At 38.8% G+C, this 22,729-nt stretch overlaps 1 protein-coding gene across 1 annotated transcript in view; it reads left to right on the top strand.

Moving 5' to 3' along the window:
• Positions 1-22,064, top strand: part of NUP107 (nucleoporin 107kDa) — a 30,306-nt gene extending 8,242 nt beyond the window's left edge. The window contains 23 exon segments of the mRNA XM_009874620.1: positions 369-472; positions 2,960-3,087; positions 4,156-4,204; positions 5,364-5,435; positions 5,865-5,953; positions 6,825-6,903; positions 7,734-7,847; positions 9,503-9,593; positions 10,390-10,466; positions 10,999-11,058; positions 11,789-11,934; positions 12,042-12,090; positions 13,154-13,223; positions 13,644-13,762; positions 15,876-15,914; positions 16,299-16,449; positions 17,472-17,578; positions 18,527-18,629; positions 18,808-18,968; positions 19,162-19,287; positions 20,420-20,533; positions 20,833-21,000; positions 21,899-22,064. Of these exon segments, the coding sequence (XP_009872922.1) occupies positions 369-472; positions 2,960-3,087; positions 4,156-4,204; positions 5,364-5,435; positions 5,865-5,953; positions 6,825-6,903; positions 7,734-7,847; positions 9,503-9,593; positions 10,390-10,466; positions 10,999-11,058; positions 11,789-11,934; positions 12,042-12,090; positions 13,154-13,223; positions 13,644-13,762; positions 15,876-15,914; positions 16,299-16,449; positions 17,472-17,578; positions 18,527-18,629; positions 18,808-18,968; positions 19,162-19,287; positions 20,420-20,533; positions 20,833-21,000; positions 21,899-22,000 (2,318 nt within the window). The 3' untranslated portion in view covers positions 22,001-22,064.
• Positions 22,065-22,729: the final 665 nt, after the last annotated feature.

Here is a 22,729-nt window from a genome sequence, read left to right as displayed (position 1 = left end):
GAGTTTTGAGAGTTTGTGTCTTCTGTGGAACCTGATGGCACAGATGGGATGCTCTGGTCATGCGGGATGCAAACTGGATTAGTTTTGTGGATATTCACAAATGAGTTTGTTGTAAAACAGGTGACAGGTTTACAGTAATTTTTTATAATTATTTGACTTACCTCATGGCTTCTGTGTATCTTACTGTCTTAGCTGATGAGTTCTTCTGACTTTATGGGATATGAGTAGTTCATATAATTTTCCTCATTTAAGATTTACAAAAGATGAGATGCATTGTCATCGGAAGAATTTTTTTGTAGTCTGTTGACAGGTTTTTTTGCCAGGTGGTGTCTGACTAATAGGGCAGTTTCTTCTTAAATCTCTTCTAGCAACAATGAGCATGTACTCAGATTTTCTGCATTCCTTCCTGAAGCACACATCAACTACCATTTTCGATCTTGTGGATGAGTATGAAAGTATTTGTAACAGTCAGGTAAGTAGTTCACTTGTTTTTGTAAAATTTTTTACAATTCCTTCCCAAAGTAGTGTTGCTGTTTTCCTTTAAGCTGAGAAGTCACAGTGCCTAATGTAGGTCCTTTAAATCTTCCAGCTGGTTGCAATCTTATGAGTCACTGAACACCAGCATGGAGTAGCATCTCTCTTTCCTCGTACGCTGCTTTGGCAGAGGAATACCCATTGTGCAGCTTGCTGCATGCTAAAAATGTTGCCTGGCTGCCATTCCACTACAAGCATGTAGTGACAATAGACATAGATTTATTTAGTTACTTAGTTACTGGTAATAAACTGAATTTAAATGTACTTATTTATCTCAGGTATAAATAACAAAATCATATTACACTTTAAGAGTTTTCTACTACATTGCTAACAAACTGGCAGCAGAGGGCTCAATGTTAGTTTTAAGGGATCTCTGCTTTTAGACACAGGTTTTTATTTCATAGAATCATAGAATCATGAAACAGTTCAGGTTGGAAAAGACCCTTGTGATCATCGAGTCCAACCATTAACCCTAGACTACAAGTTCACCCCTAAACCATATCACCCAACACCACATCTAAACGACACTTGAACACATCCAGGGATGGGGACTCAACCACCTCCCTAGGCAGTCTGTTCCAGTGTCTGACCACTCCTTCCGTGAAGAATTTCTTCCTAATGTCCAGCCTAAACTTTCCCTGTTGCAACCTGCAACCATTCCCCCTGGTTCTGTCCCTGATTACCTGTGAGAAGAGACCAGCACCAACCTTTCTACACTCTCTGCACTCGCTCCAACACCTCCATATCTCTCTTATACTGAGGTGACCAAAACTGAACACAGTACTCAAGGTGCGGCCTCACCAGTGCTGAGTACAGAGGGACAATCACCTCCCTTCTTCTGCTGGTCACAAAATTTCTAATACAAGCCAGGATGCCGTTGGCCTTCTTGGCCACCTGGGCACACTGCTGGCTCATATTCAGTCGACTGTCAATCAGAACGCCCAGGTCCTTTTCCGCCGTACAGCCTTCCAGCCACCCTTCCCCAAGCCGCTAGCGTTGCATGGGGTTGCCAATGCAACCCCATTTGATTGGCTGTAGACTGACAGTTCAGGATCAGCAGGGATTGACAGAATGAAAGGAAGAAATTACGATGCTTCTATCAATAAGTGTTGATCACAAAAGAGAGAGGTGGGCAGATAATTTTTTTTAAGAGACTCCATATCCCTGTCTATGTTAAGAAAATGCGAGCCCTTCTTTGTGCAAATCTGTTGTTGGGGCTAAGCTGGAGAACACTGAGGTCTTTAGTGAGGTGTGTACGGCAAGTGTGTTCCCAAGTGGGAAGCAGACAAAAGCAGGAAAATAAAAGTGAACTTGATTGTTTTGTGAGATGGTGGAACTTCTGAGCTCAAATGGAAAAGGAAGTCCATTCCTCCTTGTGTTTGAGAATACGGATGCCATCTACGAGGTCGTGGAATGTAAAGGGGTTGTTCTAAGGCATGTGGATTTAGGGGAGGTGACTGTATGTTGCCAAGGACCTCCAAAAGTAGAGCAAAAGATGCTGCTCCGAGGATTGTCTTGGATGTTGCTGATGGGACTTGGATTTTGGGTGGAGGGACAGTCCTGAGCTCTCATGCTGCCTCTCAGCTGTACTCTGAGATCAGCCCTCCTAGCAGCCAGGAACTCTTCATATTTTCAGGGAGGTAATAGAAGGGATCAGAAGATCATACTGCTCTCTTGCATCGTGATGGTGCACCTCATTATCTTCTCCAAATCTATTTTTCGCCTCCCACTGGAAAACTGATGAATATAATCGATGCCTGACAAATTGGGTGTTATTCCTAAAAGGTAAGAGTTTGGGCCTGTTACTAGCAGTAGTAGCAGCTCAAACTAGGTGCTGATGGAGACTTTATTGTCTGAGCTTTCTTAATAATAAATAAAGGAAAAGATAATAGATTTTCTTTTTAGCGATGCTTTAAACTATGTGGTAACCAACAGTTTGGATTTCCTCATTTAACAGAGTTGGAAAGGAAAGGGCACTGACAGGTGCATGAATATTGTTACAAAGTTGTACCAGTAGGGCTGATTTTATGTTTCCTATTTATCTATATGGGGAAAAAAATTGAGTGTTTTGGTGGTTTGTTTGTTTATTGGGTTTTGGGGTTTTTTCCCAGTGGTTGCCTTCTCCCCCCCAGTCTTTTTCTGCATCTTGACTGAGCAGCATAAGTTGGTTTTATCCTGACTTTGTACAGTGTGTTGCAGAACAAAGCTACCCTCTCGGTTTATGGATTCTAGGCTGTGTTAATGCTATTTTTTTTATTAATAATTAAGGGAATTTGTGGTGTGGAGTATCATCTACCTATTTCAAAGAGATGGTAGTCAAAATTTGTTGTTGAAAGCATTCCAGGTAATGAAAAGACTGCTCTAATGGCTTAGAAAAAATACGATTATGGGCAATATTAACTATGTATAAATTTATTTACATCAGGTGAATATACTCGGGAAAATAGTTTATCGGGCAACGCCTGGACAGCAAAAGTTTTCAAAAACTGCCAGTGTCTTGTGGCTTCTCAAGCAGGAGATGGTAACTTGGAGACTGTTGTCCTCACTTTATAGGTAATTGCTTTGAAAAGCATGTTACATTTTTGCACTGAGCTGATTTTCTTGTATATTTTTTATGAGTTTATAAATATGGAGTGAAGCAATTAAATACTTACTAATCTATTCATGGAACTAGGTGCTGATATATATATATGTGTCGTGGGTTAGTGCTGGGCTGGCCACTGAACGTGGACAGGCACTCTCTAACCCCCTCTTCTCTCCCTGCCAAAAGGGGTAATGGGAAGGAAAAGGCAGAGAGACTTACGGGTCAGAAAAGAAAAACTAGAACAGCTTTAATGAAACAATAATGGAAATAAAAGTGAAATGATAAAAACAAAGAACTATACACAACTATATATAAACCTGATATCGAACCCAACTCCCCCTCCCTGATAGCAATCACCACTGGTGATAAGGGGAGCTGGATTCGGGAACTCAGGATCCGGATCAAAAGCAGGAGATCGGATGGAGTCCTCCCTGGACACCGGCCATTGCAGAAAAGGGACAAAACTCTTGTGATCATTCAATTTATACTAAATATGACATATATGGGATGGAATACTCTCGTTGGTCACCTGTCCTGTCTATTACCCCCCAGAGGTGCAACCTTTTACTTCCTTGCGACCCCTCTTACTACCCGGCACCCCCAGCGTGGCACACAAGAGCCAGCAGTGGCCTTGGTCACTGTAGGAATAAGTATCAGCAAGAGCCTTTCTGCATCCCAGTCCCAGGCAGTAACTGCAAACATCAGGTGTTATCACTGCCAGTAGCACACACTGTCTGCAAAAACATGCTGCTGACTTCAGAACGTGCAGCCTTTTAGAAGAGACTAAACTGAAAAGTAAAAATCACTAAACAGAACTGGGGTTTTTAGCTCAAACCAGGACAATATGTCTATTTATTATATCTATTTACAGAAATGAAAGTTGTAAATGTGTCTATTCTTATCACCTTTACAACTTCTGGTATTTTTTTAAAGAACTTTTTTCTAGCGGTATTTTTAAGTGCTTGCACTTAATATTAATTCTGCTGAATTTTCTGAATTTTGTTTTAATCATTGATGTTTTGCACTTTTATTTCAAGAGACAGAATACAGTCTGCACTGGAAGATGAAACTGCATTTGATATCACGGTGAGCCAGGGCTTTTGGGGGTTTCTTTTAAGCGATATAATAAGCTAAATAGAATTTAAGTGCTTGTATGTTATTTTTACATTCTCAGTATTGCAGCCACTCAAAATTTAAAGGTGAAAGATTGTAAACAAGAAATGAGACTAATTTGATTTTTATCAAGACAAATATTATTTCATATATTCTGAAAAATTATTCAAAATATTTGGTTCTAAAGAGAACTTTATTTGATGTTTTATTTCCTTGAGTATTCCACATACACTTGGAAGATCCACTTGAAATAACTTTACAGCTGCTAATGCAACCTTAGAAAATAATGTTCCCCTAGGTCAGAGATAATTTTGCTTTGCCTAAAAGAACATGTGGTCTCAAGCTGCCTAGCCTTTGCAATCCTGGTTCCAATTTATCTCAAGAGAAATCCATATTTTTTTACATTCTTGCTTCAGCCGTAGTCATCTATGTCAGTACAGTGCTTTCCAGCTCTTGCTGCTAGAATATGCTTAGGAAGACAAAACAATAAGTAAAGCAACTCTGCCTTTGTAAAATTTATGATCGCAGTGCTTTATTCTCAGTCATAAAATAGCTGCCTCTAGGATTCCCACCGCAAAGTTGTCACTATTAAATTAAACATTGTCGTGTGAAAAAAACCAATCTCCTCCTACCTGTGTTTTTTAGGAAAACTTATCTTCTGTTCTCTTTTTGTTGCAAGTCTAATGAAAGCTAAATCAATGCAGGAGAGTAAATAGAAGGGTCAGGGTTCTGGGACTGTTTTTTTGAGGGAGTTCTTTTTTTTTCCACTTGTTCATATGAAGTGTGCATATGGTCATGGAATATATGTTTTTAATGTATACAGTAATAAATGGAATTTAGGACAATATGGATGCAGTCAGGGGATCAATGGATCTCCTATGTAGAATCTTCATGGTCATGCATTTATGATTATATTCTGAATCTAATTTTTGCAGTTTTTAATGTAACCAGAAGTAAAAGACCATCCGAATAAAAAAAAATTGTGTCATCCATTTTTTAAAAATATGTAGGGGAGAGGTCACATACGGAATTTGTAGAAAGCTGATGAATTAGTATGTGTTCAGTTTGGTATTCATGGCCTTGTGACAAGTTTTCTTTTCCACGAAATAATAATCATCTTTTTCTTAAATAGGTTTTAACTGCTAGTGAAAAAACGAGCGTAGACAACTTGTTTCAGAAAGATTCACTTGTTCGACAAAGCCAGGTATGGTGGAAGGTCTTTAAGATGAGAATGGAAGTAATCGGTAGATGTTTATATTCACTGAAGTACGTTATTCTTTGTGTGCATAAAGTTACTCTTTAGTTTCTAAAGATCAGAAATGTTTTACAGGTGAGTTTGAATAGGATGAAAGACCAAGAGCTATTCCCATTTGCAGTACCTGTTATTATTGGTGGTGATTGATAAACTGTTGAGTAGCACTGTAGTAACTGCAACACCTGCTGAGAAACAAGAGATCCAGTGCCTTAAACAACCTTCATATTGGATACCTAAAATGAAAGTGGAGTTGTCTTCAGGCTGTGTTATGCCTTTGTTTACCAAGTGGTTAAAGAGTAGATCCAGAGATGAGAGGAAGACAGTTAAAATATTATTCATTATGTGTTTGTTTAAAAATGTAATTTACTTTCATTCCAGCTGGTGGTGGATTGGCTAGAGAGCATTGCCAAGGATGAAATTGGGGACTTCTCCGATAACATTGAGTTTTATGCAAAATCTGTGTATTGGTGAGTTCAGACTCAAGTGTACATGCTCCCATCACATGTAAGATTCTCAGGCACAGAAACAGAATCGCTCTTAAAAAGAAGTGAATTTTTAAGTTCTTGGATGTAAAATTTGAGCTTTTCTACCCATCCTATGAAATACATTTTCCCAAAAGTGAGTTACTGCTTTTGGGAAGCAAGAATGGAAGAAAAACCATCAAAGCAGCTTAATTTAATCTTAGCCTGAATCCAGATTTGGTTTTTCGTAGTAAGTCACAATAAGAGATGGTGACCCGCTGATCAACCTGTGATTTAGGCTGGATAAAACCTTTTTTGTTATGTGTTTCTCAGACGGTCACTTCTTTGTCTGGCTTAAAACTTTAAGTTGTTGTTGCCACTCTGTGTCGGTGACCCTTCACCAGAAGCCATTATTGTCTTTATTATTAATGATGGGTTTTCTGGCTGAAAAGACCAAAGACTGCCTTTCATGCTAGATGCCTGGAATAAGCCTGCATTTAATGGCCAGTGAATACAGGTTTTTGGAATCGTGTTCATCCTAAGTTGAATTTCTGTCCTAGACTGACTTGATAACAATTGCTAGTTTGCTTATGCAGAAATTAATTCATAGTTAAATACATGAATGATTCAAATTGTGGATGCTTTTGGAAGATATCAAAGATACATGAATTGATTCTAATACTGTACATATTGAGATATGTTGCCTTTTCACAACAGTAACACAGTCTACTGAAAAAACAACCAAATCAAATGTCCCTCTTCTGCAGCCAAATTCCATGTAACAGAAAATATCTTTGAATATTTGTGTCTTATTAAAATTTGCTTGCTAAAAAGAAAAAAAAAATCTTTTTTCTAAAAAACGTTTCACTTCTTTCAGGGAGAACACCCTACATGCCCTGAAGCAGCGACAGTTAAGTACATACATTGGAAGTTCTCGAGCTCTGGTAACAGAGTTGGTAAGTATTATTTAAAAATAAGGTTTGGTTTCAAAATGGGTTAGAGAGAGCACATGTGCTATTTTCAGTCTCTCACCAGTTTTTAGTTAGTTGTACTATCTAAAGACTAGTACGGAAATTGTAGGGCAGGGGACCTCTAAAGTTCCTTTTGGGTTATGTGGACTTCTGTTCTCTTTGAGCAGTCACTTCCATGCCACCATCACAAGCACCTGTGGTCTATTTGGTGAATTAAATGGCTTTATTAGTACTTCTTATGTGTGAAACAAACTCATGTTCCTAACCAGAAAGGTTCCTTAAGAACTGCTGTAGGAAAAGTTGATAGGGGGGAAGTCAAGGAATGAGAGGACTGTCCCATAGAAGAAGGTAATGAACTACCTTAGTGACAGGGAAGCCGTCATGGAAGATTAATTCATTTGGGGAGTGATCTGAGGTATTGATTGGCTTGAGAAAATGCGTTTTGATTAAATAGAAGCAAGTACAGCTGTTACAAAAAGCTTTCTCAGTTAGGAGGTGGTGGAGGAGAAACAGCCTGATAGGTAGAGATGCAGGAGCGGGGAAAGGATGTTTAAAGGTAAGAATTGCTGCAAGATGAGAAGTTTAGGGTGGTAGAGTAAATAAAGAAATTGCAGTATCTCCTTCTGATGGGAACAATGACAGAAGAAGAATAAAAGAAGTAAAAAAGACAGGGCAGCGTCATGGTAGATGTTACGTGGGTTTTACAGATTGCTGTGCCAACACGTAAAAGTGATTGCAAATTCTAAAACAGAGCAGGAAATTATCAGAAGAGGTGTATAGGGGAGGGATGGATGCTGACTTTTTTTTTGTTGCAGGATCCAGATGCTCCTATAAGACAGAAACTGCCACTTGATGATTTAGACCGGGAAGATGATGCAAGGTTGTTGAAGTATCTCTTTACTCTCATCAGAGCATGAATGACAGATGAGGTAAGCTGAATATTATTTTCTGGGTTAACTAGTGTAACTTACTTTAAATCTTACTGTTAAAGCTAATGAAACGTCTGTTTAAATTTGGCTTGTAGTGATTTAATTTCAAATCTATTATCAATACTGACAGTGATGGACTGCTAAATAATAAAATCTCACGTTTACTTAGGTTTTTGGGTGTAGAAGAGACATTAAGGAAAAAAAGTTGTATCTCCGTGTTTTTTGGTCATTTGACAGTATATTTTTACTGTAGTGGCTTGATCCTAAATACTCCTAGACCAACACACAGAATGTTTCAAAGAACTTCTGAACTGCATCTCTAATCAGTGGATTATCATACAGGTTTCTTCCTGGTTATAATAGAGTGAAGCAGGCTCACAGTTTTTACGGGAGGAGGTTTCCGTATGCTTTTCTTAGAAATAGCATTAATTTAAGCAAGCTTTACTTGCTCTGCTCCTCTAATGTTCCCTTGGGTGTATGATTTGGAGAGGGACTGTTTACAAGGATGTGTATCGATAGGATGAGGGGCAGTGGTTTTAAACTAGAGCAGGATTGATTTAGATTAGATGTTAGGAAGAAGTTCTTTACTCTGAGGGTGGTGAAACACTGGCACAGGTTGCCCAGAGAGGAGGAGGCGGCCCCATCCCTGGAGACACTCAAGGTCAGGCTGGATGAGGCTCTGAGCAACCTGATCTAGTTAAAGATGTCCCTGCGCACTGCAGGGGGTTAGACCAGGTGACCTTTAAAGGTCCCTTCCAACACAACACATTCTGTGATTCTATGATCTGAGTAGAGTTGAGGGACAGAATCAGGCCTGGTTTTATCACCTGGTACACGCAGTTGCGACGGCACTGTTGGAGGCTTGTCACAGGACTGAGAACTGGGGACCCGTGCACAAGCTCATTAGACTAGTCCTGCCTTCAAAAGAAACGGTCATTTACGGTGGTTGCTTTTATTAGTTAAAATAACTTTTTTTGCTTTCTACCTTTCTCTTTCTTGACTTTATTGTTTGACAGGGTCTTCAACAGTGAAAACTCTTGATAAGCTTTATCTGAGTATTCTAGAAAGCACAGTATATCCTCCATTAGCTCCTTCCCTGTAAGTCTGCTTGTTCCCCCCACCTTAGAGAATATACAATGTGTGTGCTTGGCATTAATCCTTAGCTGAGTAACCTCTAGGTAATTTCGGCCCTGAAGCTGTTCTGAGTAATGACTCCCAGTTGTGAAGTGGTTTTCATGACTTAATCGTGTAAATACTTGTATTCTGGTGTCGTCTGAAGGCCTCAGCTGGAAACTGATTCCTTTATCGTAGGCTCTGTGTATCTATAATGACATTTGCATAATGAAGGGAAGAAAAGGCACTTGAGATTCTTGTGCTGAAAACCTTAGACTTGGAAATACAGTTACTGGCTAGTATTCTGTTGCAATGCGGTGCAATACTATAAAAACTAAAATGTTTAATGAAAAAAACCCATGCTGATGACTTTTATTTACTTTGAAATCTTTCAATTTTTTTCAGATTCTTTGTGTTTATTTTTTGCATAGTAGAATCTCTATGCATATGAACTATTTTTAATAATGTTCAAATTTCTAAATGAGAAGCTGGAGGTTTGCCTACCTTGAAGCCCCTTGCTGAGAAAATCCATTCTTTTTCAGGCGCAGCGCTTGTGCAAACGGTGTGGTCAAGCCTGGAGAGCTGCAACTTTGGAAGGATGGAAATTGTATCATGATCCGAACAGAAGCGGAGGTATCTACCTCAGAGTGCTTTTGAGGCAGAAGTAAAAATATGATGGAGGGATTTCTCGTATTATTTGTCTGTGACAAAGAGAAATAGCCCTTTCTCTTCACCTTAAGAGCTTTTTTATATCTAAATTATTTTACCATGTCTACTGAATGTGTAAAAACTAATATGAAATTATTTTAGTTGAAGATGTGAGTTCAGTGAATCCACTTAACATGCTAAAATCACTTGCTTTTTGAAATCAAGCATAATCACTAGGAAATAGATGTTTCAGAGTTCTGGAGAGATCTTTTCCACCTCCTTTTAATATTTCAGTCTGTATGTTCTCAACATCTGACTTGAGCCACCTAGCACACGTTGTGTTGCTTACAGACTTGAAGTTGGACTCTATATCCAGCTTCAGAAAGGTACTGTAGGACTAGAGTAGGACTAAAGTTCAGCCAAAAAAAAAAATAGTTTCAATTCTTTAAGATATACAAATTCCTCTTTTTTTTAACTTCATATTTTCCAGATGTCAACATTATAGGTATGTTATGGTTTAAAACCATTATTCTCTTCAAAGCTAGGTAGTAGCTAAGTTTTCCAGATACTGTAATTTTAATATGTGTGTGTACCAGACTTCCCAGAAAAGTTTGGTACTTGTGGGACAGTTGAAAGTATCAAAATGCTTTGGGAAGAGTTACAAAGGGATTGAAACTGATTAATAACAGAAAATAGGCTTTTACCGTTGTTACAGTTTTCTCTTTTTTGTAATGGCACCTTTACTTATTTTATATATATTTAAATTATCCTTTCCATATAGGAAAAGAGCTGGAGCCTGTTCAAGGGAATCCGTACCGGTGCATTTGGAAAATAAGCTGTTGGCGTATGGCTGAAGAGGTAAGGTAGTCCTGACATGCTTGAGATTAGTTTATAAATTTGAACTTTTTTGAACTCTGTAGCATGACTTTAAGTACCTGTCCCCTCTGTGTTTGCTGCTTATAGGATTTGCAATTGATGTTTCTAAGAGGACTTCTAAAACAACTTATTTATGTCTCCTAGCGAGAAGTCTGCATAGTCAGCACCAATTTTTCAGGCTTAGGACATGTCTGACTTTATTTGGTTGAAAGTGAAAGCATTGACACTAACTTTGACTTTCAACTTGATGTAATTGAATGGGAAAGGAAAAACGCTGCTTTCTTTCCAGGTCAATAGAAATTTTTCAGATAAGTTACAAGGGGGTGCCAGTGATGGGGACGTCACTTGCTATTCTTATTTTGGCACTTGGTATATCCTGTGGGTTTTCCAGCTTTTCTGGAAAGCTAGGAGATGGAACGTGTTGTAATGGATCAATCGCTAAGAAAATGTAAAGTGACTAGAAAACTTACATGCTTTATAATTAAAAGTTTGGGGTTTTTTCTGTTTATTTTAGGAGCAGTTTAATAGATATGAGAGAGCAATTTATGCAGCACTGAGTGGAAACCTCAAACAGGTATGTCAAGCCTCCTAGGTAAGTGGGATTTGGTAGTTGTGTGTTTTCTTCCTCATATGGGAAGTGATATCAGAAATTCTTAAGTTACTGGTGATTGTACTTTTAAAGATCTAGTAAACAGGACAATAGCAATCATTGCTGCTTCAGTAGATGTTCTTAGTAGGATTGATGTGCCTTAATTAAATATACGATAGATTTTTCTTGGGGCTATTACTTTTTTCAAACAGCTCAAATGTTGTTTTGGTTCTTTTCTAATTTTAGTATTATTTAAGAGCTTATATAGTTACTTTCCTGCTGGGGCATAGTATTCTTACAGACAAGTTGGTGTATCCAAAGATTTTGTACCCAAATTTCATTATCAGTATTTTTTTTACTCTATGATGCTCACTTAAGTGATTTTCTCTTTTTATTAGTTCCGATCCTCCAGATTTTTTTGTGCTCTCCCACTCCTAACTAGGGATTTTTAATTATTTTAAACTTTATTTTTAAGAACAATGAGGAACATTGTAGACTATTGTAAAAGTTTCCTTGCTGTTACAGTAATCAGTGGGAAGCTCCTGAGAAGCTTGATTTCCCATCCTCCACTCCTCAATCTAGGAAAGGCTGCTGTTCAGAATAGTCTGCTTTGATGCCCAGAAATCAGATCCTAAATTTTAGTTGCTTTGTTCAGATACTCATAGTTCTCCATCTCTCTTTTCTTTTCTTTTTTTTTTTCTTTTTTAATGTATAGCTTCTTCCAGTTTGCGATACCTGGGAAGATACAGTTTGGGCGTATTTTAGGGTCATGGTGGACACTCTTGTAGAGCAGGAAATACGAACCTCAGTAGTAACTACAGAGGAGATGGAAGAGCTCCCTAGAGATTATTTAGAGACAAAGTAAGTTTTTAGTAAAATTATGCTCCTGCGTTCACCAGAGGATCCTGTATGATCTGCTCGGAGTATTCAACGTAATGTTTTTTGCCTTCTCTCTCCTACTTTTGAAGCTGGACTTCAGAAAAAGTTTTTGATGAACTTCAGGCAACAGACAAAACGGTACATACTAATTACAGTGTTTCTCCTCAGTTTTTACTATTTTTAACTGTTCGCTAGGTTCGGCTTTTACTGCAGTATTTAACAATGCTCAGATATGCACAGTGATTTATTTTAGGTTTTCTACCTCTGTAATGCATAATTTCTGAATTCAAATAGATTTTTCCATATGCTGCCACCTTTTATTGATGAAAAAGATAGAGCTTTTGTCTTGCCCCATATCTGCCAAACTAGCTGGGTGTGCTAAAGAAAGAGCTGACTGTCAAGTGTTGTCAGATCCACAAAGCAGACAGAGTAAATCAACTATTTAACACTTGGATAAAATGTACAAATATTGATTACATGTCATTTTCTTGATGGGAGGTTTGTGTACATATTTCAAATCAAAATTCAAAAGCATAACAAAGACAGCCTGTCTGTCTTTGTTACTTTTAACACCCAGGACACTTATTTAAGATTACAAAATTAACATGTAAGTTATATATTTAAAGATTAAGTTGAAACTTTTATTTGGTGTGATAGCATTTACCATATTGCCAAGACAAAGACAGGTTGGAAGACAACTCACCGACTGATGCAGTCAGCCACAGACACACCCAGCTGCTCACCGTATTAGCAACTCTACACGTACATTTGAATTGTATTTAATGCGTTAATTCCTCTACTGGAAGAAAAATCTCTTCCTCCTCAAGGAAGCTTCACAGGCATTTTCTTTAAGAATTTATACACAGTGCTGCCTTTGCTGTGACTTTGTAGAAACTGCTCTCTGTAACGTCCTTATTTGTTTTCCTCTTCAGAGCAAAAAGCCCTTAGTCTTGGATCTCTTCCCTGAAAGTATTAACTCCATAGATCTATATTCTGGTTCTTCCTTTCAGTTTGTCAATATTCTTGTAATTTGACATTTATATAGCAAGTGCCTTTCCTCCTGCTCTTTGTGCAGAATACCCTTTGAAATAGGATAGCTTTTTCCCCTAAGGAACTTTTGCTTTATTTATAAGTTTGCTTTCTTTATATGTTATGCTGTAAGATTTTATTCAAAGTTTGAACTTCCTTTTTCTCTGCCCAGAGGGTTATAGAGGAGAATCAAGAACATTATCATGTAATTCAGAAATTCATCATACTGGGAGATGTGGATGGTGAGCTTTTCTCTATGTGATTTTTAAATGCCAGATGACCTTTCCAGAAACTTAAATATGAATGGGTTTTAGAAGCACTTGGTAGGCAAACTCCACCTCAAAGCTAAGCTGCTTCTCTAATCAAGAACTGTAGAGACTTTCTGCAGTTTGACATACAAGGTGTTTTTCAAAGAAGTCATGAAATCATGTAAATGTGTCAGAATATATGTTAGACTACTGCTATAACTTTTCCTGAGAAATTACAAAACACATACAGCAGATATTTAAGCCAAACAGCTAAATCTTTCCAAAACTGTTCTGTTTTGTTGGGCTTCTGAGGTTAAGTTACATTTGTTCTGTAACTGCATCATTTTGAAATACTTCTTCGGTGTGTTTTCCTCGTGCTAAGGGCTAATACTGACATTGCCTTGGTGGCTCTAGGTTTGATGGAGGAATTCAGCCGATGGCTTTCCAAAGACAGAAGTGTGCTCCCCGGACACCTTCTTCGTTTCATGACGCATCTTATTCTGTTTTTCCGCACTTTGGGTCTGCAGACTAAAGTAAATATACTTGTATTCGATTCATTGTCCTAGCAGTAGCTGGTCTTTGAAGTAGAAATGCTTGTGTGTAAATACATAAACTAGGCATGATAACGAAGTGATGATGATAAAATGATAAAATGTGGCCAAACTGATGAGGAGTTGGATGCTTAAATAGTGTATTTGTTGATCTTGGAGCCTGAATACAACAGTCAAAATTAGAATAGAGCATCCTCCTCCCCTCCAGTTCAGCTCAAAAAACATTTTTTGAGGATCATAGAAGGTTAGGGATTGGAAGGGACCTCTAGAGATCATCTAGTCCAACTCCGCTGCCAGAGCAGGATCCCCTAGGGCAGCCACACAGGAACGTGTCCAGGTGGGTTTTGAAAGTCTCCAGAGAAGGAGACTCGACAACCTCCCTGGGCAGCCTGTGCCAGTGCTCTGTCACCCTCACAGTAATAAAGTTTCTCCTCATGTTGAGGTGGAACTTCCTATGTTCTAACTTAAACCCATTGTTTCTTGTTCTGTTACTGGGCACCGCTGAGAAGAGATTGTCTCCTTCCACCACTCAGATATTTATATACGTTAGTAAGGTCCCCTCTCAGCCGTCTCCTTTCAAGACTAAACAGCCCCAGTTCTCTCAGTCTCTCTTCACAGGAGAGATGTTCAAGTCCCTTGATCATCCTCATAGGATGGTGGGTTCTATTCATAAGCCCTTTATTTAGAAGGACCTCACTCAAGCTTTAGCGTTAGGCTTATTCTCAGCAGCCAAGATGCTTTGAATAGAACCTGATCTTATACACAGTCCTGGGAGTTGTACTTATTGCTGTAAGCTCATAAATGTTTTTGCTTGAGGTAGTTGATAATAGCTGAAACTTCCATATTTTCTCAAAATACATACTAGGTACAGCCTGCTGGCTACTGAGCCACTTCTGCTAAATACACAGATGGGTCAGCTACCTGCAGTTACTCTTTTCTGAGGCAATCAGAAGTAATTAGAAGCTCTCGTTTTCTAATACTTTAAAAATGTATAAGCACTTATGTATCAAATAAGTTTCTGAACTAAACTTAGGTTTATTTTGGCAAAAGACAAACATGGCTTTTCCTTAGGTGATTTAGAGACAGCTCCGAGTTACTATGTTTTTGTCATGCCTCTGATCGTTGCGTCATTCCCTCGTCAAAATTTATTTTGAAGTCATTTAACACTTACCTAATTGAGAGGAACGTTTGTGTGTGTGTCTGTGTATACATACACGTTTTTTAGCCAGTCTCAACATCTGGTAGAGTAGGTGTTTAAGCTAAAGTATGATAGAACTAGTCATTAACATGTGTTTAACAGAGGGGACAGAAAAGGCCCAATTTCCTACATAAATTCCATTGTGGGATTGTGAGTAACTGTTTATTACTGCCTCTATGATTTTGGAGCAGGTGAATTTACTGGAAGATGACCCAAGCAGCCTTCAGTAGACCTCAGAAGGAAGAAGCAGTTGTGCAAGCTTTTATGATGTTCCTCATTTGATGTTTGAATACTGTTCGTGTAGTTAAATGCTTAGATGAAAGTCTCTAATTTCATTTACACATCTAAAACTAAAATGATAGCTCTTCACTAACAAGCAGTTGAGTCTTAGCTAAAGCAGCCTCAGGTGCTTGGACTATATATTTGGACTGTTTAGTACAGGATGTTTACATGTGACCCAGATTGTATTTATACCCTGTACACAGGAACATTAGAATTTTCTGTAATACAACAGTGCATGTAGCACACTGCAGTAGTTATCTGTTTACTTGACATTTTATGTATTAATTGAAAAAACACAGTAAAATTGAAAGATTTGAACAATTTAAAAAGTAACTTCCTGGTTGTACCAAAAACTATATTGTTATCCAGTTGCTGAAGAAGAAAATTGTTGCAACGCTAAATCTCTGAATCGGAAGACATTTTATATTGTCCACTCTCCAAGAAAAACTGTTCTTCCAGCTGAGCCTGTTTGAATGTGTAGAATACTGGAGCAGGGATAAGCAGATAACCTTGTGTCTGTGTAACAGTGGTAACCTTTTAAACTATTTTTTTCTTTTTTTTTTTCCCACATTATCTGTCTGATGTAAAATTGAATTTATATTTGTTTGCAATAAGGAGGAAGTTTCTGTTGAAGTCCTAAAGACCTACATTCAGGTAAGCTTTCAGAAATATAGTTTGCTTTCCCTAGTGTAATTTAGACATAAAGGAGGAAGAAAAGGAGACTTAAGGTTACAGGATGGAAAGTGGTGCGACACAGTTAATGCTCTCTTATCAAGAGATATGTGGAAGCTTGCCTAATAAGCAGTTTCTGCCAGCAGTGCTTACGTAAGAGACAATTTTATTGATCCTTGTTTAGACGCTGAGAAGTGGAATCTTCCTACATTGGAACAAAATAATAGAAATTTGTTACACTTTTATGTAAAAACATACTTTATGTAAAAAAGTAAGTGTAAACACCATAGTGTTTACATTACACTTAGGTGTTTACACAGAGGAGTATAGTATGTTAGTTCTAAATATTTGCTTCTTGTTCTGCAGCAGTTGATATCTGAGAAGCACACAGATTTAATAGCATTTTACGTTAGCCACTTGCCCGCAGAGCTGGCTGTTGCTCAGTACGCTTTATTTCTCGAAGATGTGACTGAAAGCGATCAACGCCACCACTGCCTTGAATTAGCAAAAGATGCAGGTGAGAGGTGCTGATACTCCAGTTGTCGTTTTATATCCTGGGTTATTTTGTCTTTCAGTAGTCTTTAATGCAAGACCTAGCAATGAAGATTATATTGTTGCCTTCCTCTTGTCTCTTCATTTTTCCATTAAATAAAATTAATTCTCTGATCACTTCTTCAAGTAGGTATACTGTGGGGTTTAACTCACCTGAAATTGCAGTTCTTGTTCTGAATTAAACTAAATATCACTTCTGCTTCTGGGTTATGTCCAAACGCAGCAGGAAATAAATGCCAGCTGCCTGTCTCAGATGTATCTCTGACGCTCAACATGATCCTGTTATATCAGAAAACTAATTATAAAAATACATATCTGTTTGTGGATTTAGGAAAGTTATGAGAACCTTATTTTTTGTGTCCTATTTATAGTGCTTGCTCTTCGCCATGGTGGGATGCTTGCGTTAATTGTAAGCTTCCTTCCTGGCTTGTTCATCAAACTAGAAGGGACTACCAGTGAAGAATTCATAAAGAAATAGATTCACTGCAGACTCAGAATTCAGAAAGAAATAGATTTGCTGCGGACTTGAGTGTTTAACTTGTCTTCAATCATTTTTTTAGTCTTTTTCTTTTAAAAACCTGGCTACGGTTTCAAAAATGAAACATCCTGCTTAAGCATCTGTAAAAAAAGCTGTTCTGAGTTTTTCCTATTGCATTCCTGTCAAATCATAGTCTTCCCATCAGAACTGTAGGAATCAGTGGTCTTAGTAAATATATCTGTATGCTGGTCACTCACACAGGCAGAAAAAGCTTGTTTTCTTATTCTTTGTCCCTTGTTTGATCTTTTCTGTTACTTCAAATACTTTTCTAAAATACTTGCAAAAAATAACTATCTCAAAAGGTTTTAATTTAGTCCGGCAATGTGGGCGTGAATGGGCTGATAAGAATTACTGGTAGTGAGGAATAAGATCAACAAATGGAGTCCAAAATTCATTTTGTGGCACATTTGAGTTCGTGATTGCTATTACATAGTTCTCTCTTAACCCAGGTCTGGATGTTGCAACCATAACAAAAACTGTGGTCGAAAACATCCGCAAAAAGGACACTGATGAATTCAGCCACCATGACCATATGTTAGATATGGGCACAACAGAGGTGAGTGAGCTTCATAGGGCAGGTGTCCCAGTTCACAGTCAACTGCAGAGTCTTTTACCGGGCGTGATCCATATTTCTCTTTTTCAACGATGGTGGAAATTGTCTTGAGAAAGCCTGTGAGGGAAATGCACTTTCCGTGTGAGCACGTGAGGAGCTGAGCTGCGTGAATTTCCAACTTCTACATCTCCTTGATCTTCTGGGCTGTGGTGTGTGTTGCTCGGCAGCACGTCTGTGTGCAAACAACACGTGAAGATCAAGCCCACGAAGTGACTGTAACAAAATATGTTGTAGCTGAGAGTAGGATACCATTGTAGCTCCTAAGAATTATGAGGATTGATACTTTGGATCTCAGTGCTCAGGTGACATACTCTACGTTCAACACATTGCCTGTACTGACAGTATCAGTTGGATCCAACTTGGTGCTTCATCGAACAGCAAGGTGCTGTTAATGGCTTTCCCTCAAAGTACTGTTCAGAAAGCAGCTGGTTTGCAAACTCGTGGCAATTTTTTTTGCTGTTCAGTACAAACTATAATCTCTCTAAGCCAAATAGGTAGTTTAAGGCAAGAGGCGGAAAACTGTGGTTGGAGACTGGTGGCACCTCTCAAGATTATAGCAAGGGCCCCATAAACCATGTCTGTACAGTGTGTTCATGTTGCAGTTTGAGGAAGATGCATGGTAATCCAGAAAAAAATGGAGAGTTGATGCTTATCCCTTTGTCTTAATATCTTGGGAATACTTGGAAATAGATTTTTTGAACAGTTCTAGACTGCAGAGATTGTTTGCTAAGCTTTTGATACTGAAGTTGTGAATAAAGTCATCCTTGTTAGCATGTCATAATGCTATCCAAAAAAATCTAGAAACCTGTGTATTTCACTGACTAGATTTACTGTGTCTAACAGCAGCTGTATGCTTGAAACGTTAGTGAATCTCTCGGTTGTTTTTTACAGGCAGATCGGCTGAAAATAGATGTAATCGACTGGCTCGTGTTTGATCCTGCACAGAGGGCAGAAGCGCTTAAGCAAAGCAATGCAATCATGAGGAAATTCTTGGGTACTAAACTCCACAAACGTTGTAGACTTTTTAAATGTTGGTTTTGTTCTCTTTGGCTCTTGGCACCACATTTGATATAACTCTGAATCTAGTGTATTAAAAAGCGAGGCTTTGTCAGTTTTTAAAAATGAAGCGTGGAAATGTCAAAGCTGTTGATACTTAGTTCACGTTCTCATAGCGTCCAAGAAACACGAAGCTGCAAAAGATGTGTTTGTGAAGATTCCCCAAGACTCTATAGCGGAAATATACAACCAGTGGGAGGAACAGGGAATGGATACTCCACTGCCAGCTGAAGATGACAATGCTATACGGGAACATTTATGTATCCGAGCTTATTTGGTGAGTTTCAAATACGCTGTAATATAAGTTATTACTTAAAAATAATGGTGGCTTTATATTGGTGGTGAAAATTTAACTGTTGTCCATTTGATTTAACTTCTGATTCCTGCAGGCACTATAGCTGTGCATTTAATAACCTTTCTGTAATTGTATGAGTCAAAAGTGTCCAATCGCTGTTTTCACTGCAATCCAGGAAGCCCACGAAACCTTTAACGAATGGTTTAAACACATGAACTCGGCTCCACAGAAGCCTTCTTTGTTACCACAAGCAAGTTTCACTGAAAAAGTGGCCCATGAACATAAAGAAAAGAAGTATGAGGTAGGTAAAATTCCAGATTATTTGCTGTAAACGTTTATGTTCTTGATTAGGAGGCAGTCTTAGGTTAAAGAAACTGTAGAAGACAGCTAATTCATATTGCTTAAGAACTCTATTATTTATAATTATTCTGGTTTTGTATTGAGATAATATGAGGCAGAATAGAGCTACAAGGATGATTAAGGGACTTGAACATCTCTCATATGAAGAGGGACTGAGAGAACTGGGGCTGTTTAGTCTTGAAAGGAGACAGCTGAGAGGGGACCTTATTAATATATAAAAATATCTGAGGGGTGGGGGTCAAGAGGAAGGGGCCAGTCTCTTCGCACTGGTGCCCAGTAATAGAACAAGAAATAATGGGTTTAAGTCAGAGCACAGGAAGTTCTGCCTCAACATGAGAAACTTCTTTACTGTGAGGGTGACAGAGCACTGACACAGGCTGCCCAGGGAGGTTGTGGAGTCTCCTTCTCTGGAGACTTTCAAAACTCACCTGGACGTGTTCCTGTGTGGCTGCCCTAGGGGATCCTGCTCTGGCAGGTCCCTTCCAACCCCTGACATTCTATCATTCTGTGGTTCTATGAATAGTAATGCTACTGCACAATAAACTATCATGGTGGGTTTTTTTATATGATGCAGCTTTACATTACAATATTGTAATATAATATTACATTATAATGTGTTGTCAGTGTTATTAATAAATCTGAGTACCTGGTTTTGCTACTAACTCACTTTCATTCTTGTATTTGTCAGTTTCTTTTTTAAAAGATTCTGCCATTTTGTCTATTTTGCCAAAAATTCTTTTTGCCTGCCCAGCCAGTATGATTATACTGTATTCAGTTAATACTGAATACAGTATTAACAGCATTTGTTTTATAAGCGTGGCAGAATAAGTTGTTTAAAATTATGTTCCCCTGGTGGCTTTGCTTCTGAACAACCTGACTGTCTCTCTGCAGAGGGAATCAAGCAAGGACAGAAAGGGCTGTCAGCAGCAGGCTTTTACGTTTTAGCTGTCGGCTGAAGATTCTAATTTGAACTGGAGCCGCCCTGGCTGTTGCATGCTAGGTGAAGAGTCTGTGTTAAAATAGGCTTGCAAATTATCCTGTTCTGCAGTAATCATTTTTTGTTTCTTTGCCAGATGGATTATGGTATTTGGAAAGGCCTCTTGGATGCTCTTACAGCTGATGTGAAAGAGAAAATGTACAACGTGTTGCTGTTTGTTGATGGAGGATGGATGGTTGATGTTAGAGAGGTAAAATGAATTTTTATAACACGGTGCAGACAAAATTGCAGATTGTACCCGGTTGTACCTTTGTTATCTTTAGTCTGATGTGCTGCTGTTTAATTCACTCTGGCCTGGCTGTCACCAGCTGGAGGTTCCTTCCTCTTCAGTTACTGTATAAATCACATCTGACAGTCCAGCCCAGGCTGGTCAGTCTTGTTTTTTCCCCTCTGATGTTACTAATTAAGTAATTAAGTAACTAATTAAGGCTGAGCTGCCTTTTAAAGGTAAATATTCATAATACGAATATGTTATTTTGCTATGGTAAGGATGCCGAGGACGACCCCGAACGGACGCACCAAATGATTTTGCTGCGGAAGCTGTGTCTGCCCATGATGTGCTTTTTACTGCACACGGTGTTACACAGCACCGGGCAGTACCAGGAGTGCCTGCGGCTGGCCGACACAGTCGCTTCGGAGCGACACAAGCTTTATACGGTGAGTTAGCAAGAGAAGAGCTGCAAGCAGCTTGGCTTCCATTTAAAAGCTCTGTGGGTTGACTGCGGAGAAAGCTGCTGTGGAGAGAGGAAGACACCGTATGTTCCTTAACACCAAAAGTTTCTTTATTCGCTGCAGTAATAAAGGGTTTCTTTGTACGCTGACTTAAGGGACCTAAGAGTTAACTTTGAAACGCTGAAGATGATGCCAGTGTTTTGACAAGCAGGTCTTCTGAGTAGCACAGCTACTAATTTCTGGATGGTGTCTATTGAATAGAAATTGATTTGATGGTTTGGACTCAAATCTTAAAGGTCTTTTCCAACCAAACATTTCTATGATTCTAAGTTGAACGGTAGAATTGTAATTTAGTTTTTTATTTCCACTACATTTCAGAACATTGTATAAGCAGATTTGGTTCTGGAATACTTGGTTTACCCCTAGCCTTCTTTCTCTCCAAAGGCCTGAAAAATAACCCCAAAAAACTTTATCACTTAAAATACAAAAACCAATGACACCAAAAAAAATCACCACCATCCCCCCCCACCAAAAAAATCCCAAGAATTATAAATCTGAAAAGAAACATGAAGGCTAAGGAAAATACCGTGACGCATTTGCCTGCATTGGCTTAAAATCTCTGCCAGCAATAACAGGAAAATTAAACTTGGCTTTTTACCAATAATCTCTGTAGTAGTTATGAGACAGAGCTATCTTGAGACTACCTTCAGGTTTTGGATAGTGCTGCCAGCTTCCAGTCCTTTATTAAATACCATTCAGAAATGTCTGATGTTCATACTGTCAAAGAAAAAATAAATTAGTAACTTAATTAATGACTATTTACTTTGATATGAGTCCTGTTCATTGCGAATAAATACAATTTCATTATGGTTGTCATTACTAGGTATTTTCCAAAGAAGAACTCAGAAAGCTTCTACAGAAGCTGAGGGAATCTTCTCTGATGCTTCTGGACCAGAATCTTGATCCTTTAGGATACGAAATTTAGTCATGGAATGTCGTATTTGCAAAAACTTCTGAACATGCACAATTCTGTTTGTAAAAAAGAACAAAATCATAACCCGGACAACCTGTTCTGATCTTCAGTGGGAAATGGATTTCAGTTTCAACTTGAAAAATTCTGACCAACTTCAGAGATGCTATTTGTCATATAAACTTTTTCATAATTTTTTTTCTAATAAAAGTACTTTGCAAACAAAATAATTGTTCATTCTAATCTGAAGTGTTACTATATATGGTGATTGTATGAACCTCCTTAATTTCCTTGCTGCGTTCTGAAGAGCTGCCTACAGCCTGGAAAGGTGACTGGGCAGGAGAGGAAGGGGAGAGGAAAGTGAGACTGCAGGAGGATGGATGTGGGCAGCGGCTGCGGAGAGCTGGCGGCAGGAACATCCGTGGGAGAGAGAAAGGGAAGCGCTGCTGCAGCCCTTGGCCGGGGGAAGGGCTTGCCCCAGGGTTTGTACCGTTCTCACTGCGGGCTGTGCAGCTGCTCCAGCAGTCCTGATCCAGAGGAAAGGTATCACACCTTGAACCTCCCAAAGGGGAGATTTTTTTAATGTGTTTAGAAACCGTGTTCTGGCCCTGTGTTTTCATGTGTAAACGCGTTTCGCTGCTTTTCCCTTCGCTGCAGAGCGCGGAGGAGGCAGCGGGGCGAGGGCGGGGACCCCCGCAACCAGCCCCGGTGCCTTCTGACACCCGACAGCGGCGCTCGGAGCGG

The sequence above is a fragment of the Apaloderma vittatum genome, unplaced genomic scaffold (assembly GCF_000703405.1).
Source record: "Apaloderma vittatum isolate BGI_N311 unplaced genomic scaffold, ASM70340v1 scaffold2788, whole genome shotgun sequence".
NCBI lineage: Eukaryota > Metazoa > Chordata > Aves > Trogoniformes > Trogonidae > Apaloderma > Apaloderma vittatum.
Note: the sequence above shows the minus strand (reverse complement) of the source record. Positions and strands in the feature narration are given on the sequence as shown.